Here is a 21,838-nt window from a genome sequence, read left to right as displayed (position 1 = left end):
ATTGGGACATCCTGGATGTTGTTTCCATTCTACTTCATATTCTTGTGTTCCTGTCAACCGAGCTTGTTTAAGTTGCTTCGGAATTTGGAGAAGAAATTACAGCTGGAAAATATATGAAGGAGTTTTTAAACCTACAGATTCTTCTGACTTTAGAATCAGTTGTTATATTACCAAGAACAGATAAATGCAGATGTTGGACCATGTCAAAAATCTTGTCAAGAGAGTGGATTGTTTCACACAGAAAAGAGATGTGGCTTCTGATTCTGGTGGCGCATTTGTTCCAGAGAAATGTGAATTCAGGACATATGCCAACTAAAGCTGTGGACCCAGAAGCATTCATGAATGTTGTAAGTTGGGATTTTCCATATTTGGGGGGAAACAAAGAACTTTACATGTTATTGTTTGTCTCTGTGTATTATCTGCATTATGTATTATATTTATATGTGGTGGTGATTTCTGCTAGTAGAGCATAGTTGTAAATTAACATATTGTACTGGAAAGGACACTAAGTTGGGTTTGGTAAACATGGGTTCATCTTCAACAATTTCAGTAAACTTAGGCAAATGACTTAATCCCTTTGAGCTTCAAACACAGTTTAACTTTTTCTTGAATTCTTAGGTTCATTCCAGGAGCAGTTAAATCATTGCAGTATCTTGGGTCAAGCTCAGACCCATGATTATTTCCACATTGTCTGTGCTTTCTGTTCTTTTTCTACTTTTTCCAATATTAGAAAAATGCTAGACCTCCTTTCATACTCTCAGGACAGTCACTTCTAGTAACACCCTGTGCCACCCTAATCTATTTAATCCTGGTTTGAGCTGGTAACTCTGTGGACTAGAAATAAAAGGACCCCTATGAATGCTAGAGAGGTCCTCCTATGAGTAAACTTCATGAATGAAGTAAAATTTCTAGGTGTCTCAGAGAATACTTTTTGGCTTACTTTCACATTCTTAGTTGAATTTTAACAATGTCCACCATATAGTAATACTTATCCCATAGCAGACATTGTGATGAAAGCTGTAGAGATATTGTTTGATTTTATCTCTTTTTTTTTTGATCATCTCAATAGGTCAGAAAAAGCTTTTGATTTTATCTTCACTGCCCTATTCCACAGATAGGACCATACTCATTTTTCCAATCAAGGAAATGAGATTAAAGAGGTTAAACAACTCAAATCAGGCCACACCCCTGGTAGGTGGTAGAGCTAGAATTTAAATCCGGACCTGCCAGAACACAAAGCTCATAATTGTGACAACTATGCAATAAACCCTCCCAGAGAAGGAGAGGCTACCTCCAGTTGAGTGAGGTGATTGTGCGTAATGTTCATGCTCCATACATTTATCATAGATTTAACATGCTTTTATACAGATTTAAGACCTTTTTTACAGAAGCCTCCTTGAATGAATTCTAAAACTCTGACAGGCTATAGAAATATTCTGAATCTACATGAATGCCAAATATCAGGTTTCTTTTGACCATTCCAACTATTGACTGTCTTTTGATGGTTTGTCCAGATAGTTAGCAAGTTGGTGTAGATCCTTAAGGGCCATCCTTCTGGCCCTGAGAAGTTCCCATACAAATTCCTCTAGGTCGTTAAGCGAAGGGGATCTCTTTAGTTGTAGGTAGAGCCAATCTCCCTGGGCCTCACCCACAGGGTGTGGCCAGCACCTAGACACTGTTTGGGCTTCAGGAGCTCTAAGACTAAAATCCAATGAATTGGACTCTGCTATTTAGCAGTCATACATGGAGAGGCAAAGTAAGATAGAAAATTCTTGTAATCTCTCATATAAATTAAATGAAGTAGAATAAAAAGTGCTTCAGAGTCTGAATTGGTTTGACTCTGAGTACTAATTTATATGGATATAATTTATTCTGTATTTTGGTATAAAACTGCCCTCATTCAGGTATCTTTCTAGCTAGTGTTAGTTGAGCACCTATTAGGTCTCGATACTGTGTTATGCACTGAGGTTACAGAGAGATCTAAGCGCCCTGATTTCATGGAGTTTACAATCCAGCAGAGAAGACAGACACTCAATTCCTAATCACTCAAAACTAATCACAAGAGAAGTGAAATCAAAGAAGAAAACATAAAATAGGGGGACTTAGGGAATTTAGGAAAGCTTTTCTGAAGAAAGGTTTCTTCACCTGAATTCTGAAATGTGAATAGGAGTTACTTGAAAGGGAGGGTGGGGGTGATTTTTAATTATAGTAGTAGCTAATGCTCATTGAGTCCCTACTATGTGCCAGCCAATCTTGTTAGTGTCATATGTTTTCACATTCTTTGCAATAATCCCAAGGAGTATAAGCCACTGGTATACCTAATTTACAGACGAATAAACTGAATAAACTGAGGAATAGGGACAAGTTAACTAAATTTCCAAAGATCACACAGTTAGTTTATGCATTAGTGTGAGAGCCAGGATTTAAAAACCCAAGCAGTGGGACCCCAGGGCCTTTCTCTTAACTATTATGCCCTTTTGTCTTGTATACTACACTGGGCATTTAGCTTTCTCCTCTTTTGTTCCTTTAAAAGCAGCAGCTAATAGAAATAATTCCCGCCTTCTCTAAGTAACTACAGTAGGCAGAAACTGAGGATACTGAGGAGATCGCAGCAGCTTTATATTTTATTTTTTTGTTTATTTATTTTATTTTATTTTATTTATTTATTTATTTTGTGGTACGCGGGCCTCTCACTGCTGTAGCCTCTCCCGTTGCGGAGCACAGGCTCCGGACGCGCAGGCTCAGCGGCCATGGCTCATGGGCCCAGCCGCTCCACGGCATGTGGAATCTTCCCAGACTGGGGCACGAACCCGTGTCCCCTGCATCAGCAGGCGGACTCTCAACCACTGCGCCACCAGGGAAGCCCAGCAGCTTTATATTTTACAAAGAGTTTCTATATGTAACAACTGTATGGAGTAGGGGTCCTTAACCAGGAGTCCATATATAGGGAACAGGAAATCTGAAACCCCTGAAAGTATATGGTGTGTCCATGTGTATATCCATTTCTATATTTTCCTCAAATTCACTGAGGGATCCTTAACTTAAAGGTGTTAAGAACTACAGTCAAACCTCCATATCCGTGAATGCGGAACTCGCCAATATGGAGGACTGACATACTACCCCATTTTATGTAAGGGAATTGACCATCCTCAGATATTGGTATCTATGGGGTGTCTTGGAACAAATTCCTCACAGATACTGAGGAACAACTGTACTGCTCTTGAGTCTGTGGTTTTAGAGCGGAAAAGAAACTTAGGGAATACATGGACCAGGGGTTCTCATAAGGTGTCCTGCCCCACTGGCTGCATTGGAATTCCCTGATTCCTAACCCGAAGTGGGCCCAGGAATATTTATGTTTAAGTGTCCCAGATGTTTCTGACACACACCCAGGTTTTGGAATCAGTGTTCTTTTCCAGTGGTTCTCAAATATTAGAGTGCATCAGAATTTTCTAAGGAGCTTGTTAAGACACAAATTGCTGGGCCCCAGCCCCAGAGTTCCCAATTCAATAAGTTTGAGTGGAGACTGATCATTTGCTATTGTTACCAAGTGCCCAAGTGATGCTATGCTTTTGGTCCAGAGCCCACATTAAGAACTACCCTTCTAGTTCAATCTCTACATTAAAGATAAAGAAAATGAGCACTGAAGAGGGTTTGCTAATTTTTTTTTACAATAACATAATTAGCTAGTGAAAAGCAAGGAATTTCTTGTCTATCTCTTCCAGCATCAAGGAATCTACTTTTTAACTTATAAACATTGAGAACATAACCATACAGAACTGAACTCAAAAAAGAATTGTGTTTTTTCCGTAGAGTGAAATCGTCCAACATAAAGGTTATCCCTGTGAGGAGTATGAAGTCGCAACAGAAGATGGGTACATCCTTTCTGTTAACAGGATTCCTCAGGGCCTAGTGCAACTTAAGAAGACAGGTATGTTTCACCCTGTTACCCCAACATAGCAATCCTTCCTACATTAAACACTTCCTTGTGATTTGAGTGTGTAGAGGGAGCCTGGGCTCTTGGTACAGACTGGGCTCATTGTTCCAGACAAAAGATGCCTTCAGCTACCTCACAGTCCCCTCCACCACTGCCCCATCCCCAATTATCTTAAATAAACGTAGTGTTTGCTTTTCAAAAAACACCTTCAAGAAAAGTTCATTTCTTGTTCCCTTCTAGTATTTAATTTATTCCCCAAACCCCTCCTATACAGATATTCTAGAATATCCACTGATGATCTCTTAAGCAGATGACACCAATCCTTGCTCATGAAGAACGCAAACTCTGCCATGGCATCTGACGCCCACCCTAGCACACTCTATATTCCCCATCCAGACAGCCCTTTAAATACTTAAGACATTGCCCAGCTTTTCACTAAAGTCTTTTAAAGAATTGGGCAGTATGTGTACATTTTAAATTTTTGGTACGTGTTTCCATATAATCCCTTTTTTTTTTCTGTATGGGATTTTGGGCTATTGTTGGCTTTTAAGAAACTCACCTTTATTACTATTAAAGTGTAATAGAACACTATTGCCCATCCTTCATCTCTATTTGGCTCTATTCCTTTTAATACTCTAGCTCTATGTTTATAGCAGCAACTACATTATCTGTCATGTGTACAGATAATGTAATTCTTTATTGTGTTCTTTCCGTATGCCAGGTACAATGCTAAGTGCTTTATTTGTGTTAGTCTCATATAAGTTTCACAATAAGTCTGAGAAACTGCCACTCACAGAAGTTAAGTAACTTGCCCAGAGAGTCTTTGCTAGTCCTTGCTAGTATGCTGAAACATCTGCACTTAAATTAAGATTTGTCTGCCAGTGTAGCCCATGCTCTTACCTAGGACCAGAAAACGCTGGGTGAATGCTATTGGGCTTTGATATAAAGAAGCTGCAGGGTTCTATTTTATTCCAATTTATATTTGTGCAGCTTTTTGAAAACCAGCTTTTTTTACACCAGCTGAACAGCCGTGCCTTATATATGTCCAGCATGCCCTTCTCTCAGTGCCTTTGAACTTGCAGTTCTCCTTCTGGACCACTGTTTCATCAGATACCCACGCAGTTTGCCTTGGCCCCTCTTTCAGGCCTTCTCTTTCCCATTCTTCCTTCAACCACCCTATTCAAAATTGTAAGCTCTTGTCAGCTACTGAGATTTAGCCCCTAATCCTGCTTAATTTTCCTTATAGCACCACTGATATGAGCGATATTTGCTTGTTTGTTTATTATCTGTCTCTCCCAACCAGAATGTAAACTTAGAAGGCACAGAAAATCTATTGATTTTGTTCAAGGCTATAAAAAGTACCTAAAAGAGTGCCAAGCACATGGCAGGTGCCAATAAATATATGTGGAATGAATGAATGAATTTTATATAAATACATGTATAGCCTGGAGACACAGAGAGAACTTTTTCACTAAGCTCCACAAATCGGAAGACTGTGGCAGTTCAAAAGCTTAGGGGTCACCTGCAGCACCTATTCATGGATGGAGTTTTGTTTTCTCACGTCCTGTTTATTTAGACTGTTCACTCATTGCCCAGGAGATTGGAGTTCAAGGTAACAGCCTTTAAGGTCCAGTCGGTGCCAAATACTCCCTTCTACTGTCTGATGTTGTTCCTGCAGCACCCGTTGGCCTCTTTAAGGAAGAAATCTCCCAGCCATGAAGGAAAAAAAGATTTCTAACCGTCTTTTCAAAAAGAGGGCCAATGTTTTCTTTTTTTGTGACATCTTTGTCTGGTTTTGGTATCAGGGTGATGGTGGCCTCGTAGAATGAGTTTAGGAGTGTTCCTCCCTCTGCTATATTTTGGAAGAGTTTGAGAAGGATAGGTGTTAGCTCTTCTCTAAATGTTTAATAGAATTCACCTGTGAAGCCATCTGGTCCTGGGCTTTTGTTTGTTGGAAGATTTTTAATCACAGTTTCAATTTCAGTGCTTGTGATTGGTCTACTTATATTTTCTATTTCTTCCTGGTTCAGTCTTGGAAGGTTGTGCTTTTCTAAGAATTTGTCCATTTCTTCCAGGTTGTCCATTTTAGTGGCATATAGTTGCTTGTAGTAATCTCTCATGATCCTTTGTATTTCTGCAGTGTCAGTTGTTACTTCTTTTTCATTTCTAATTCTGTTGATTTGAGTCTTTTCCCTTTTTTCTTGATGAATCTGGCTAATGGTTTATCAATTTTGTTTATATTCTCAAAGAACCAGCTTTTAGTTTTATTGATCATTGTTATTGTTTCCTTCATTTCTTTTTCATTTATTTCTGATCTGATTTTTATGATTTCTTTTCTTCTGCTAACTTTGGTGTGCTATTTTTCTCTTCTTTTTCTAATTGCTTTAGGTGCAAGGCTAGGTTGTTTATTTGAGATTTTTCTTGTTTCTTGAGGTAGGATTGTATTGCTATAAACTTCCCTCTTAGAACTGCTTTTGCTACATTCCATAGGTTTTGGGTCATCGTGTTTCCATTGTCATCTGTTTCTAGGTATTTTTTAATTTCCTCTTTGATTTCTTCAGTGATCTCTTGGTTATTTAGTAGCATATTTTTTAGCCTCCATGTGTTTGTATTTTTTACAGTTTTTTTCCTGTAATCGATAGCTACTCTCATAGCATTGTGGTCGGAAAAAATGCTTGATACGATTTGAATTTTCTTAAATTTACCAAGGCTTGATTTGTGAACCAAGATATGATCTATCCTGGAGAATGTTCCATGAGCACTTAAGAAGAAAGTATATTCTGTCATTTTTGGATGGAATGTACTATAAATACCAATTAAGTCCACCTTGTTTAATGTGTCACTTAAAGCTTGTGTTTCCTTGTTTATTTTCATTTTGGATAATCTGTCCATTGGTGAAAGTGAGGTGTTAAAGTCTCCTACTATGATTGTGTTACTATCGATTCCCCTTTTATGGCTGTTAGCATTTGCCTTATGTATTGGGGTGCTCCTATGTTGGGTGCATAAATATTTACAATTGCTATATCTTCTTCTTGGATTGATTCCTTGATCATTATGTAGTGTCCTTCTTTGTCTCTTGTAATAGTCTTTATTTTAAAGTCTATTTCATCTGATATGGGAATTGCTACTCCAGCTTTCTACATGCCAATATCACTGATGAACACAGATGCAAAAATCCTCAACAAAATACTAGCAAACAGAATCCAATGGCACATTAAAAGGATCATACATCATGATCAAGTGGGGTTTATCCCAGGGAATGCAAGGATTCTTCAATATATGCAAATCAATCAATGTGATACACCATATTAACAAAGTGAAGGATAAAAACCATATATCATCTCAATAAATGCAGTAAAAGCTTTTGACAAAATTCAATACCCATTTATGATAAAAACTCTCCAGAAAGTAGGCATAGAAGGAACTTACCTCAGCATAATAAAGGCCATATCTGACAAACCCACAGCCAATATCATTCTCAGTGGTGAAAAACTGAAACCCTTTCCACTAAGATCAGGAACATGACATGGCTGCCCACTCTCACCACTATTATTCAACATAGTTTTGGAAGTTTTAGCCACAGCAATCAGAGAATAAAAAGAAATAAAGGGAATCCAAATCGGAAAAGAAGAAATAAAGTTGTCACTGTTTGCAGATGACATGATACTATACATAGAGAATCCTAAAGACTCTACCAGAAAACTACAATAGCTAATCAATTAATTTGGAAAAGTAGCAGGATACAAAATTAATGCAGAGAAATCTCTTGCATTCCTATACACTAATGATGAAAAATCTGAAAGAGAAATTAAGGAAACACTCCCATTTGCCATTGCAACAAAAAGAATAAAATGCCTACCTACCTAAGGAGACAAAAGACCTGTATGCAGAAAACTATAAGACACTGATGAAAGAAATTAAAGAAGATAGGAACAGATGGAGAGATATACCATGTTCTTGGATTGGAAGAATCAACATTGTGAAAATGACTATACTACCCAAAGCAATCTACAGGTTCAACTCAATCCTTATCAAACTACCAATGGCATTTTTCACAGAACTAGAACAAAAAATTTCACAATTCGTATGGAAACAAAAAAGACCCGAATAGCCAAAGCAATTGAGAAAGAAAAACAAAACTGGAGGAATCAGGCTCTCTGACTTCAGCCCATACTGCGAAGCTACAGTAATCAAGACAGTATGGTACTAGTACAAAAACAGAAATACGGATCAGTGGATCAGGATAGAAAGCCCAGAGAAAAACCCACGTACATATGGTCACCTTATCTTTGATAAAGGAGGCAAGAATATACAATGGAGAAAAGACAGCCACTTCAATAAGTGGTGCTGGAAAAACTGGACAGCTACATGTAAAAGAATGAAATTAGAACACTCCCTAACACCATACACAAAAATAAACTCAAAATGGATTAAAGACCTAAATGTAAGGCCAGACACTATAAAACTCTTAGAAGAAAACATAGGCAGAACACTCTATGACATAAATCACAGCAAGATCCTTTTTGACCCACATCCTAGAGAAATGGAAATACAAACAAAAATAAACAAATGGGACCTAATGAAACTTAAAAGCTTTTGCACAGCAAAGGAAACCATAAAGAAAATGAAAAAACAACCCCCAGAATGGGAGAAAATATTTGCAAACGAAGCAACTGACAAATGATTAATCTCCAAAATATACAAGCAGCTCATGCAGCTCCATATCAAAAAACAAACAATCCAATCCAAAAATGGACAGAAGACCTAAATAGACATTTCTCCAAAGAAGACATACAGATGGCCAACAAGTACATGAAAAGATGCTCAACATCACTAATCATTGGAGAAATGCAAATCAAAACTACAATGAGGTATCACCTCACACAGGTCAGAATAGCCATCATCAAAAAATCTACAAACAATAAATGCTGGAGAGGGTGTGGAGAAAAGGCAACCCTCTTGCACTGTTGGTGGGAATGTAAATTGATACAGCCACTATGGAGAACAGTATGGAGATTCCTTAAAAAACTAAAAATAGAACTACCATATGACCCAGCAATCCTACTACTGGGCATATACCATAAGAAAACCATAATTCAAAAAGAATCATGTACCACAGTGTTCATTGCAGCACTATTTACAATAGCCAGGACATGGAAGCAACCTAAGTGTCCACTGACAGATGAATGGAAAAAGAAGATACACACAGACATACAATGGAATATTACTCAGCCATAAAAAGGAACGGACTTGAGTTATATGTAGTGATGTGGATGTACCTAGAGACTGTCGTACAAAGTGAAGTAAGTCAGAAAGAGAAAAACTAATACCATATGCTAACACATATATATGGAATCTAAAAAAAAAATGTTTCTAAAGAACCTAGGGCAGGACAGGAATAAAGACACAGATGTAGAGAATGGACTTGAGGACACGGGGAGGGGGAAAGGTAAGATGGGACGAAGTGAGAGAGTGGCACTCACATATATATGCTACCAAATGTAAAACAGATAGCTAGTGGGAAGCAGCCACATAGCACAGGGAGATCTGCTCAGTGCTTTGTGACCACCTAGAGGGGTGGGATAGGGAGGGTGGGAGGGAGAGGCAAGAGGGAGGGGATATGGGGATATATGTATACGTATAGCTGATTCACTCTGTTATACAGCAGGAACTAACACAACATTGTAAAGCAATTATACTCCAATAAAGATGTTTAAAAAAAAGAGGGCCGGGCCTCCCTGGTGGCGCAGTGGTTGAGAGTCCGCCTGCCGATGCAGGGGATACGGGTTCGTGCCCCGGTCTGGGAGGATCCCATATGCCGCGGAGCGGCTGGGCCCGTGAGCTATGGCCGCTGGGCCTGCGCATCCGGAGCCTGTGCTCCGCAACGGGAGAGGCCACAACAGTGAGAGGCCCGCATACCGCAAAAAGAAAAAAAAAAAAAAAAAAAGAGGGCCAGTGAAATTCATCCTGAAAACAACTGAAAGATGTCTATAAGCTTGTGACAAAAGACTTTTTAGGTACTTCCATGGTCTCGCAGTGGTTAAGAATCTGCCTGCCAATGCAGGGAACATGGGTTTGAGCTCTGGTCCTGGAAGATCCCACATGCCGCGGAGCAACTCAGCCCATGCGCCACAACTACTGAACCTGCGCTCTAGAGCCTGCGAGCCACCGCTACTGAAGCCCTCGCGCCTAGAGCCCATGCTCTGCAACAAGAGAAGCTACCGCAGCTTGAAGCCTGCGCACCATAACAAAGTGTAGCCCCCACTCGCCGCAACTAGAGAAAGCCCTCATGCGGCAACGAAGACTCAACACAGCCAAAAACAAAATAAATAATTTTTTTTTAAAAAGACTTTTTAAACTTTTATTTTATCAGGTTGGCTTGTAGGTCCTTTTCACATGAGGGCCTGTAATCATCAAACCATTACACATATATACATATATATATATACACACATATATATATGTATACACACACATATATATGTATATATCTGGTAATATTAACATATATACATATATACGTATATATGTGGTAATATATATACACATATCTATGTATATATGGCAATATTAATAATTATATATAATATATGTTTTTTATTATTAATATAGCAGATATATAATATATTAAATATATTTGTGTATATATGTATTTTATAAGTGTGTATATATGTGTGTATATTAACAGTATGTCAATAATTATATATACTCTATAATACTATATAATATATATTAATTTTATATAGTATATTAATTTTATGTTAATAGAAATGTTATATAGTATACATTATTTATATTATGACATTAATATATACACATATATTCATGTATAATTCTATAATATATAAATAATATATTAATATATAATAACATAATTTCTTTTTATTAATATATAGTAGCTATGATTATTATATATAATTATCTTAATCATTATACTATACTACCTGCTGGGGCACTTCCAATTTTCTGTGATCCCAGACAAGTCTAGTAATAATAATAACTACACAAAAGCAACAATAGAGGCCAAACTTTATTGATTCTTTCTCTGTGCCAGACATTGTGCCATATGTTTCTTTTTTTTTGAATTTTATTATTTTTTATACAGCAGGTTCTTATTACTTATCTATCTTATACATGTTAGTGTATATACATCAATCCCAATCTCCCAATTCATCCCACCACCACCATCACTCCCACCCCTGCTTTCCCCCTTGGTGTCCATATGTTGTGTCATCTGCTTCTTGTGTATTATTTTATTTAATCATAACAAAAATACTATTTTTTTCACGAGGCAATCAAGGCACAGAAAGGTTAAGTAACTGGCCAAGATAATCAAGCTAGCAAGCAGCTGAATCCAGATTCGAACACAGGTTTGTCTAACTTGAAATCTTTCGCACATTGAGGGATAACGAGAAAGGTGCAGAATATTTCACGCTGTTGAAATTCACTTCTTTGTAGGTCCCAGGCCTGTGGTGTTACTGCAGCATGGCCTGCTTGGAGATGCTAGCAACTGGATTTCCAACCTGCCCAACAACAGCCTGGGCTTCATTCTGGCAGATGCAGGTTTTGATGTGTGGCTGGGGAACAGCAGGGGAAACACCTGGTCTCGGAAACACAAGACCCTCTCCATAGACCAAGATGAGTTCTGGGCTTTCAGGTATATGAAAATCTTGAGAGTGGAGGTGGACATGGATGGCTTTGGGAGAACTGGGTAAAGAATTATGGCTTCTGATAAAAAGAAACGAAATTGAGTTATTTGTAATGAGGTGGATAGACATAGAGTCTGTCATACAGAGTGAAGTACATCAGAAGGAGAAAAACAAATACTGTATGCTAACACATATATATGCAATCTAAGAAAAAAAAAAAAAGGTCATGAAGAACCTAGGGGTAAGACGGGAATAAAGGCACAGACCTACTAGAGCATGGACTTGAGGACACGGGGAGGGGGAAGGGTAAGCTGTGACAAAGTGAGAGAGTAGCGTGGACATATATACACTACCAAACATAAAATAGATAGCTAGTGGGAAGCAGCCGCATAGCACAGGGAGATCAGCTAGGTGGTTTGTGACCACCTAGAGGGGTGGGATAGGGAGGGTGGGAGGGAGACGCAAGAGGGAGGAGATATGGGGATATATGTATACGTATAGCTGATTCACTTTGTTATAAAGCATTTATAAAGCAATTATACTCCAATAAAGCAATTATACTCCAATAAAGATATTTAAAAAAAAGAATTATGGCTTCTGGTATGTAGATAATTTACTTTGGTTGGCTCATCAATATCCCAACATAATATCTCCCAATTGGCTTAACTGACTAGTGATTCTTTGGATTATGTAAATGGGGTTCCCCAAGTAGAAGGTTAGTCTGGTGAATGGGATGAGAATAGTGGTTGGTGTTAGGTGATTGAGACTGGAATGGGAGAAGTGTAAGTTCCTTTCCTTTCAGATGAATATCCTGGGACTAACTCTTCCCTGAGTGATGACAAGGACTAATACCCCCAGAAGGAGATGAGGCCAGGCAGTATTAAAAATATACGGGGAACTAATAAGCCTTAGGGACCATCAATTTGATTAACACATCTCTCACACTCTTACAAAAGTTTTGTAGTGTTTTTATTTAAATTACCTATTGATATTCAACTTTCTCTTTATCCATTTCACCAGAGAAAGGCCCCTGCAGCATCTTTAATACTTTTCATATAAAGAATCTGAATGGCTCTGTTCTCTTCTGCTAATAGAATAAGAGGACACCTCCACCAGCAGGTGGAGCTTATGCTCACGAAATGTTCATTAAGATGGTTATTTCTCTATGATAATATCTAGAGAAAACAGCAGCTTGCTAACAGCCTGTGACCCCAGAGGCACCCATGCATCACAGGTTTGAAACAAGTCCATTCTGAGTGTTGTAAGGGGCACAGTAACAAGCTGATGGGGTCAACAATTCAAGGCATTGTTTGTAAACCATGGGGGCTGCTTTTGTTTGTTCTGATTATAATTTTTCATATAACTTTGTCTTTTCCCCTTGTAGTTATGATGAGATGGCTACGTTTGACCTTCCTGCAGTCATAAACTTTATTTTGCAGAAAACAGGCCAGGAAAATATCTATTATGTCGGCTATTCACAGGGTACCACCATGGGTAGGTTCCAAAAAAATCAGGTTTGTATACTCAGAAGAAATGTGAGCAAATGGCGCACAGCCAGGCCTGGGATCAGGCATTGCACACTTCTCTCTGATCTGGCCTTATCCGCTTCAGGGTCACGGGATTCTAGTTTCTCTCTGCCCACCCTTCTCCACAACCTGCAAATATCAGCTTAAACAGAGTATACAGGCTCTTTTGAAATAGACACATAGTATTTCAAATATAGTGGCCATGCCCTGGCTGTATATGATAGTCTTTTCCTCCCAAAGGCTCCAAAGAGATTGTCCCTTTGTCATTGGGAGAATTAATCTCTATTTTACAGGTATAGAAACCTATACCTAGACTTAACCAGTGTCCCATACCTAGTCTATGGCAGAAATAAGAGTTGGAATCCAGTTCACTAGACAACTTGTCTACTAGATTATGTTCCAATTTGGGTTCCGGAAAAGTTAGAGCTCCAGGAAAACAAGCAAAACTCTGCTATCTCAACACCCATTATGTTACAGAACATGCTTCTTATCAATAAACAAGACAATTTCTTTAACTCTCGATTTCTCTCACTGTAAAGATTTATTAAAAATACCCCCAAGAATCTGAGAATTAAACAAGAACCATGAAAGTCTCCTGCAAAGTGTCTAACATATAGTTACCTCTCAAAGTCCATGTTATTGGACTCAATAATTTAATTTAATAATTCACTGAGAACCTAGTACTGGGCAACAAGTATCTAAATGTCAGAGGGAACACAGAGCAGTTGTTGCTGCTGTTGTTTTTCCCTATCAAGGAGCTTATAATTTCACAGGAGAGTTAAAACACAGTCACATGTAATTGCTGAAATATCCTGATAGAAGTAAAATAAGCACTTTATTAGTTCTAGGATATTCAACATCCATGCTGACGTATTTCTCTTTTGCAGGCTTTATTGCATTTTCCACTATGCCAGAGCTGGCTCAGAAAATAAGAATGTATTTTGCTTTAGCACCCATAGCTACTGTTAAACATGCAAAAAGCCCTGGGGCCAAATTTTTGTTGCTGCCAGATGTGATGATCAAGGTGTGTGACTCCTCAGAAAATTCCTTGTCTATGCACAAGAGTTTTCCAGCCCATTTGCTAAGATATACACTTCTACGTTAGAGACACTTCTTTTGACTGTAATGTAATGACTATTCCATTTCATATTTTTACAGGGATTGTTTGGTAAAAAAGAATTTCTCTACCAGACCAGATTTCTCAGACAGTTTGTTGTTTACCTTTGCGGGCAGGTGATTATTGATCAGATGTGTAGCAACATCATGTTACTCCTGGGAGGATTTAACACAAACAACATGAACATGGTAAGTGGGAGCTTAGTGAATTCTCACTGTCCCAAAGCAAAGCGAGGAGCAAAGTCTCACTCCTTGAGGGTGAGCTAATGCCAGGGAAGACTTAGAGAAACGATCCTCCAAGAAACTCCGTTTTCTTCAAATCGTAATAATATGCGGAAAACGCTTCAACGTGGTCTGAGTCAAGGTTAACACAAGGGCATGACTACACATTAACGTCACAGATTAAAGATTGAAGAGGTCTGAAAGCAGCTTTACTACAGTGAATCAACAGATGCAGAATAGAACCCAGAAGTCAAAAGAGAAAACTGCCATGCGTCACCTACTTCTTCTTTCTACTCGGGTGCTTCCGGTTTGTAGCTTAAGTCCTGTGATAGGCTGTCTGGGAGTTTCGGTTTGGCTAAGGCATAGCTACGACTTGGTGAGTGTGACAGTGGGTTCCCCAGGAAGCATACTGTGAGATGGAGATTCGTGTGCAGAATGATTTGGGGTTAGGCCCTTGGGAAAACATCTAGAGAAGGGAAGGAAACAGGATTTGGTGGATAAAAAGAAGTCCAGGGCTTTCCTGGTGGCGCAGTAGTTGGGAGTCCACCTGCCGATTCAGGGGACACGGGTTCGTGCCCCGGTCCGGGAAGATCCCACATGCCACGGAGCGGCTGGGCCCGTCAGCCATAGCCGCTGAGCCTGCGCATCCGGAGCCTGTGCTCCGCAACGGGAGAGGCCACAACAGTGAGAAGCCCGCGTACCGCACACACACACACACACAAAAAAAATCCAGCTGTGATGCAGTGCCAGTGGAAACCTCAGTTGATCCTCTAGGGATCTGTGAAAATGGGATGACCCTTCAGAATTGTCCCAAGTTAGCATCAGAGGGCTGGGTCTTTGTGCCCCCATATCAACTAGTCATTTAATGCAAACAACACCAGTAATCGGGAGATATTGGCAGGGCAGCTCTCTGCAGAGGGAAGAATACCCCCAAGGACACCAGACAGCGAGGGAGCTATCTGCCAACAGCTGGAGGAGCATGTTTTTAATTCCTGAGGATTTTTTTCTTTTTAATTAATGATACAATTAATGGCTACCTTTTGATAAGCATTTTATTATATTCCAGGCTGTTAGTTCCCGTAACAACCCTATGACACAGGTATTATCAATATTCCCACTTTATAGATTAGACTTAGTGGATTAAGTAATGTTCCCAATTTCACCTAAAAGTTATATAGCAGAGGTGAGATTTGAATACAGACCCAGTTCCTGAGCCTTCATCTTTAATTACTCTAAGAAAGTTTTTTAAAAGATGAAGTCAAGATGTCTAATGAGAAGCTTTTCTCTGATGAAGAATATAGGATACATTTAGTGGCATTTTTTTTTACTTATGTGCATGTGTATATTCCTGTTTCATAGATAAATGCTGATACTTTAATGATGTTCTCATTTCTTAGTCTGATAGCCTGTAGATTTGGTCTTGACAAGGTGCACATCTTATGAGTCTTTCCACGTCCCACCAACTACTCATGCTTTATTACAGAGCCGAGCAAATGTATATGTCGCTCACACACCTGCTGGAACATCTGTGCAAAATATCCTGCACTGGAGACAGGTAAGGATGCTGAATTTGTAGTCTTTGTTAACGGTCTTTGTGCAGTTTGTCTGGAATAGTTAAAGGAGGCCCTTTGGACAGCCCAGGGGTTATTTCACATTTATTCCAAGATGACTCGTGATTCTGTCAACGCTTTTTCAACTGTGAGCTTGATCTAGAACACTGAAACTTTTCAGGATATGGGAGGAAAGGATTGGCCCTAGGACATCTTTAGTGGACCTTAAAAGTGTGAATTCAGATGGTTCAAGTGAGACCTTTCTCAGTCTCTAGCCATCTCAAAGATGAGGCTGGGGGCTTCCCTGGTGACGCAGTGGTTGAGAGTCCACTTGCCGATGCAGGGGACACGGGTTCGTGCCCCGGTCCGGGAAGATCCCACATGCCATGGAGTGGCTAGGCCCGTGAGCCATGGCCGCTGAGCCTGTGCATCAGGAGCCTGTGCTCCGCAACAGGAGAGGCCACAAGAGTGAGAGTCCCGTGTACCGCAAAAAAAAAAAAAAAAAAAAAGTTGAGGCTGGAGATCACTTTTCCACATTCTCCTTTCGGCTCTTCCAGCAAGACAGTATGGTCAAGTAGTCATAAAAATGCAAATGTGGACCTAATTACCCAAGGGGATTTTCACAGGAGTCTTTTGTGCCGCAGACTTCACCTGGGGTCACAGGAGGGAATGTCCTGATTACCAGTCACAGGAACTGTCTCTAGGTGCTGTGTGGTGGGTTCCTTCAGAATTAATTCAAAGACAATGTGACTGCTAATTATTCTTTCACATGTGATGAAGCACTGAACCTAATGTTGCTCATTATAGATGATACTATAGAGTGACCCCAATTGGCTGTGGAAATAAGAATGTACATAGGACAGAGAGCTAAGCATCACTAACCTTAGATTCTCACTTACTGAAACTACAACTTTGTTTAAAAAAAAATGGGAGACTTTTAACTCGAGCAAAAAGTTTTAATAGTGATGATGACACCTATGAATCATAAATATTGGTCCTATCTGTTTTTCTAACAACTTAGAACCTAGTCAAATTTTTCTTCAAATGTTATTGTTATGTTTTAGTACGTGTGTGAAAGAGAGAGAAAGAGACAGAGACAGAGAGATTTTATCATCAAAACCAAAGAAGAATTCTACCCTGGATTAAATGTTGGTCATCTTCTCCCAGAATCACCACGTTGCACAACTCTAGGGGTTGCTCTCCCATTGTAGCCTACAGAGTTGTGCAGGATATCCCCCTACATAGACTACAATGGGGATACACTTTCTGGAGTTGTATAATATGGTGGTCAAGTATTTCTATAGCACATTTTTCTCCCTGAAAGGACCTTATTCTTGCCTTTACACTCTCCCGAAGATTATCCTAAACTTGAACCGTAGAGCAGCCTCAGCCTTTGTTCTCTGCTTCCCTCACAATTGCAGACTTGGTAGCACATTTTCACCCCTCCTCCCACCGTTATCCCATGACACATTTGAATGTCATGTAAATTTCTGTTTCCTTTTAGGCAGTGAATTCTGGGGAACTTCGGGCATTTGACTGGGGCAATGAGACCAAGAATCTGGAAAAAGGAAATCAGGTAACAAAAGCAAATACCATCTGCTGAAAATATATCCTTTTGAAATGTGTGAGGGGGAAGTTATACTGGCAGTTTATTCTAGAAATAGGAATAAAATACAAGAATTCAAGTAGAATGGAATACTACTCAGGCATAAAAAAGAATGAAATAATGCCATTTGCAGCAACATGGATGGACATAGAGATTATCATACTAAGTGAAGTATGTCAGATAGAGAAAGACAAACACCATACAATATCACTTATATGTAGAATCTAAAATATGACACAAATGAACTTATCTGTGAAACAGACTCACAGACATAGAGAACAGACTTGTGGTTGCCAAGGGGGGAGGGGGATGGGGGAGGGATAGATTGGGAGTTTGGGATTAGCAGATGAAAACTATTATATATAGCATGGATAAACAACAATGTGTCCTACTATACAGCACAGAGAATACAATGGAAAAGAATATGAAAAAGAAAGAATTCAAGTAAAAAGTAATTAGCTCTGGTTCGACCTCATTTGAAAATGGAAAAGTTCAAAGCTTAGCCAAGAGAATTTTTTTTTTTTTTTTTTTTTTTGGCTGTGTTGGGTCTTCATTGCTCCTCGAGGGCTTTCTCTAGTTGAGATGAGCAGGGGCTACTCTTTGTTGCAGTGCGTGGGCTTCTCTTGTTGCGGATCACGGGCTCTAGGTGCACAGGCTCAGTAGTTGTGGTGGGCAGGCTCAGTAATTGTGGTGCACGGGCTTAGTTGCTCCACGGCATGTGGGATCTTCCCGGACCAGGGCTTGAACCTGTGTCCCCTGAATTAGCAGGCAGATTCCCAACCACTGAGCCACCAGAGAAGCCCAGCCAAGAGACTTTTAAGGGTTAAAGAGAAACACTTTTAGAATGCAGCAGGAGAACTTTTTTGATGAGGCTGCCTCCATGAACAAGGCACGGGGCTTCTTAGGAGCAAGATGGGTAGACTTAGTGAAGGGAAGGGTGTAGTCTGTGGTGGCTACTAGAGGATCTTTCAAGATTAAAAACAACAACAACAACAGAAGAAAACCACAAATGAGGATGGCAGGGGTGAGGTTGGTTCATGGTACAGTAAAAAGAGTATTAATGACAAGTGAGAATTACTGTATTCGTTTTGCCTCTGCACTACAAATTTGTATGATCATGGCTAGGCTGCTTTGATTCTTCAGGCCTCAATCTCTTTCTCTTTAAAATAAAAATTACTGGACTAGATAATATGTAAGAGTTCTCACTGGTCACACTTTTAATGAATCTGTAATTTGCAAGTGAAAAATATAAAAAAAATTACCCAAGAAAATCTGTGTGTATAATCAATGTTGTGGAATAAAATTTAAAACAAAAGTTATGGAGAATTAGAAATGAGTATTAAACTTTTCTAAGCATAAAACCTTCACTGGTGGCACAGTGGTTGAGAGTCTGTCTGCCGATGCAGGGGACACGGGTTTGTGCCCCAGTCCGGGAAGATCCCACATGCTGCGGAGCGGCTGGGCCCATTAGCCATGGCCGCTGAGCCTGCATGTCCGGAGCCTGTGCTCCACAACAGGAGAGGCCACAACAGTGAGAGGCCCGTGTACCGAAAAAAAAAAAAAAAAAAAAAACCTTCACTGAAGATTACTGGTTAGATTGTGTGAGGATGTAAGCAAATATTGACCACACACATAAAGCTGGAGGGAGCAGAATACACACACCGGCTAATCTTTGAGAGTCTCATATCACACTTAACATCCACTTCTGTAGATATACTTCTGTATATATAGATATAAAAGTCTCAGAAATTGGACAGACCACTGTCATGCCTCTGAATAGCAAACTCTCAATCACAGGTACCAGCTACATTTTTAAGATCCTTCTTCATTGTTTCCTAAAATGTATCTTTAGAGAAAGCATCCCAGTTCCAAGATAAGATTTAATTTATCAACATTTAAGGTCATGAGTTAGAGAGAAAGTGATTTGTGCAGAGCAGGTGCCAGAAAATGGTCATGGAAAGAAAGAGAAAACACACATGCAAAAAGGTGTCATAGACTCACAGAGCCTTAGAACTAGACCTGACATTCAGTTCAGTCTTTTCACCTGTTAGATGAGAAGAACATAATACAGGCTCCATCGAATATTCCAACCTTTCGTATCTAAGTTAATCTATGAAAGACAGGTCTGACCACCAAATTCCAATATATGTGTGTGGAGGGGAGTTTCTCCACATGAACAAACAATTCTCCAACACCAGGTGGGTGACTTAGTGTTTAACTCAATTCTGACACTGTCTACCCAGAGATAACATCAGATTCCACAGGTTGAGGGCTCGGTCCCACAAGACTATCCTCCAGTTCAGATGCCAATCGCAAGCCCAGCTTGTCACCTGTGTGTCTGACCCACTGGCTATAATTCAGAGGTTTCCATGACCCCCTTCTCAGGCTGAGGTTTGATTAATTTGCTAGATTGGCTCATAGAACTCGGAGAAACACTTTGCTTACTAGATTATTGGTTTATTATAAGAAGATATAACTCAGGAACAGCCAGATAAAAGAGATGCACTGAGCAAGGGGAGGGGAGCAGAGCCTCCATGGCTTTTCCATGGGGCCACTCTCCCCACATTTTCACGTGTTCACCAACCTGGAGGCTCCTTTTGGGGTTTTGTGGAGGCTTCCTTAGAGAGGTCTAATTGGTTAAATCATTGGCCACTGGCGATTGAACTCAATCTCCAGCCCATCTCCCCTCTCCAGAGGTCATGAATGGGACTGAAATTTCCAACTCTCTAATCACTTGTTTGGCTCAACTTCTGGAGCTCAGCCCCCATCCTGTTCAAAAAAATCACCTCATTGGGCTTCCCTGGTGGCGCAGTGGTTGAGAGTCCGCCTGCCGATGCAGGGGACGCGGGTTCGTGCCCCGGTCCGGGATGATCCCACATGCCACGGAGTGGCTGGGCCCGTGAGCCATGGCTGCTGAGCCTGCACATCTGGAGCCTGTGCTCCGCAATGGGAGAGGCCACAACAGTGAGAGGCCCACATACCGCAAAAAAAAAAAAAAAAAAAAATCACCTCATTAACATCACAAAACACACCTTTATGGCTCCTGTCACTTAGGAAACTCCGAGGGTTATTAGGAGCTCTGTACCACAAATGTGGATGAAGACCCCATACATATGTCTTATTATAACTCACAGTATCAGATGCTATAACTTCAAATTCTTAAAAGCCACAAAGAGAAACAAGGACTGCTGGGATTGGAACCCCGGCTCCCAGGTGGATTTTCTGAGTGAGAAGTGAACCTTGACATATCAGTTGAAAGTTCTGAGTGTTGGTTAACCTCAAGGGCTCTCAGTCAGCCAGCTTGATCTAGCAGATCTGTTTGAATAAGGGAAGTTCTCAAGAATTAGGAATCCTAGGTAACCTTCTTTGGGTGATGTGGGACTGGACCTGGAATCTAATTTTTATCTCCTTTTGGTCCAACTCCCTGAGTTCCAGTGCCATTGACTTCCCCATGTTTCTGGAGACACAGTCAAGCTGGGTGTGCCCCAAGGGCTTTCTGTTAGGACAGAAAACCCCTGTGAACACCCAAGTCCTTTTCAGTAGTTTCCATCCTCTTGCCTTTCTCTGTAGAGTATCTCCAAATCTGTCCTCATGAAACTTTGTGAAATTATCTTTGAAAAAGATAGGAGCATTAACTTTTAAAAGGTACTTTGTGTGTTAAATATTTATTAATAGGAAGGAAAAGAATTGAACATGTAATGCCTAAAGTGCTAGGCAATTGAGATGTTTTCTCATTTAATCTAGTAAATTAGTTCAGATATCATCCCCATTTTGCAGATGAAGAAACTGAGGTTCAGTGAGGCTAAGTCAATTTTTTTCCTTCAAGTAGGGGTTGGAGCAGAAACTCTTAATGCAGTTCTATATGGCTTTAGTGCCCACGCACCTTTCATTACAACACAAGGCATATTTACTGTGTTTATTAGAAAAGTAAATTATGAGTCTGGAAGTCCAAATGTTATCTACAGTTAAAAACTATTCCTTTACTCTAGCCAGCTCCTGTAAGGTACAAAGTTAGAGACATGACGATCCCTACAGCAATGTGGACTGGGGGTCAGGACTGGCTTTCAAACCCAGAAGACGTGAGAATACTGCTCTCCGAGGTGACCAACATCATCTACCATAAGAACATTCCTGAATGGGCTCACGTGGATTTCATCTGGGGTCTGGATGCTCCTCACCGTATGTACAATGAAATAATACATCTGATGAAGCAGGAAGAGACCAGTATTTCCTAG

General features: G+C 40.0%; 1 protein-coding gene across 1 annotated transcript; it reads left to right on the top strand.

Moving 5' to 3' along the window:
• The first annotated feature begins 200 nt into the window (after positions 1-200).
• LIPM (lipase family member M) lies at positions 201-21,838 on the top strand. Its single transcript, XM_060116434.1, has 9 exons — positions 201-347; positions 3,811-3,928; positions 11,393-11,591; positions 12,968-13,077; positions 13,997-14,133; positions 14,268-14,414; positions 15,931-16,002; positions 17,502-17,573; positions 21,593-21,838. The coding sequence occupies exons 1-9, from the start codon at positions 201-203 to the stop codon at positions 21,836-21,838; spliced, it is 1,248 nt and encodes a 415-aa protein (XP_059972417.1).

Source organism: Mesoplodon densirostris, chromosome 1 (assembly GCF_025265405.1).
Source record: "Mesoplodon densirostris isolate mMesDen1 chromosome 1, mMesDen1 primary haplotype, whole genome shotgun sequence".
In the NCBI taxonomy this organism is placed as follows: domain Eukaryota; kingdom Metazoa; phylum Chordata; class Mammalia; order Artiodactyla; family Ziphiidae; genus Mesoplodon; species Mesoplodon densirostris.
Note: the sequence above shows the minus strand (reverse complement) of the source record. Positions and strands in the feature narration are given on the sequence as shown.

Bases quoted from the DNA above. Each gene is read 5' to 3' on its own strand.
- LIPM (XM_060116434.1), top strand. From the start codon at position 201: ATGTCAAAAATCTTGTCAAGAGAGTGGATTGTTTCACACAGAAAAGAG. The intron at 11,592-12,967 runs GTATATGAAAAT...TTCCCCTTGTAG, and splicing joins GATGAGTTCTGGGCTTTCAG to TTATGATGAGATGGCTACGT. The intron at 14,134-14,267 runs GTGTGTGACTCC...ATATTTTTACAG, and splicing joins TGCCAGATGTGATGATCAAG to GGATTGTTTGGTAAAAAAGA.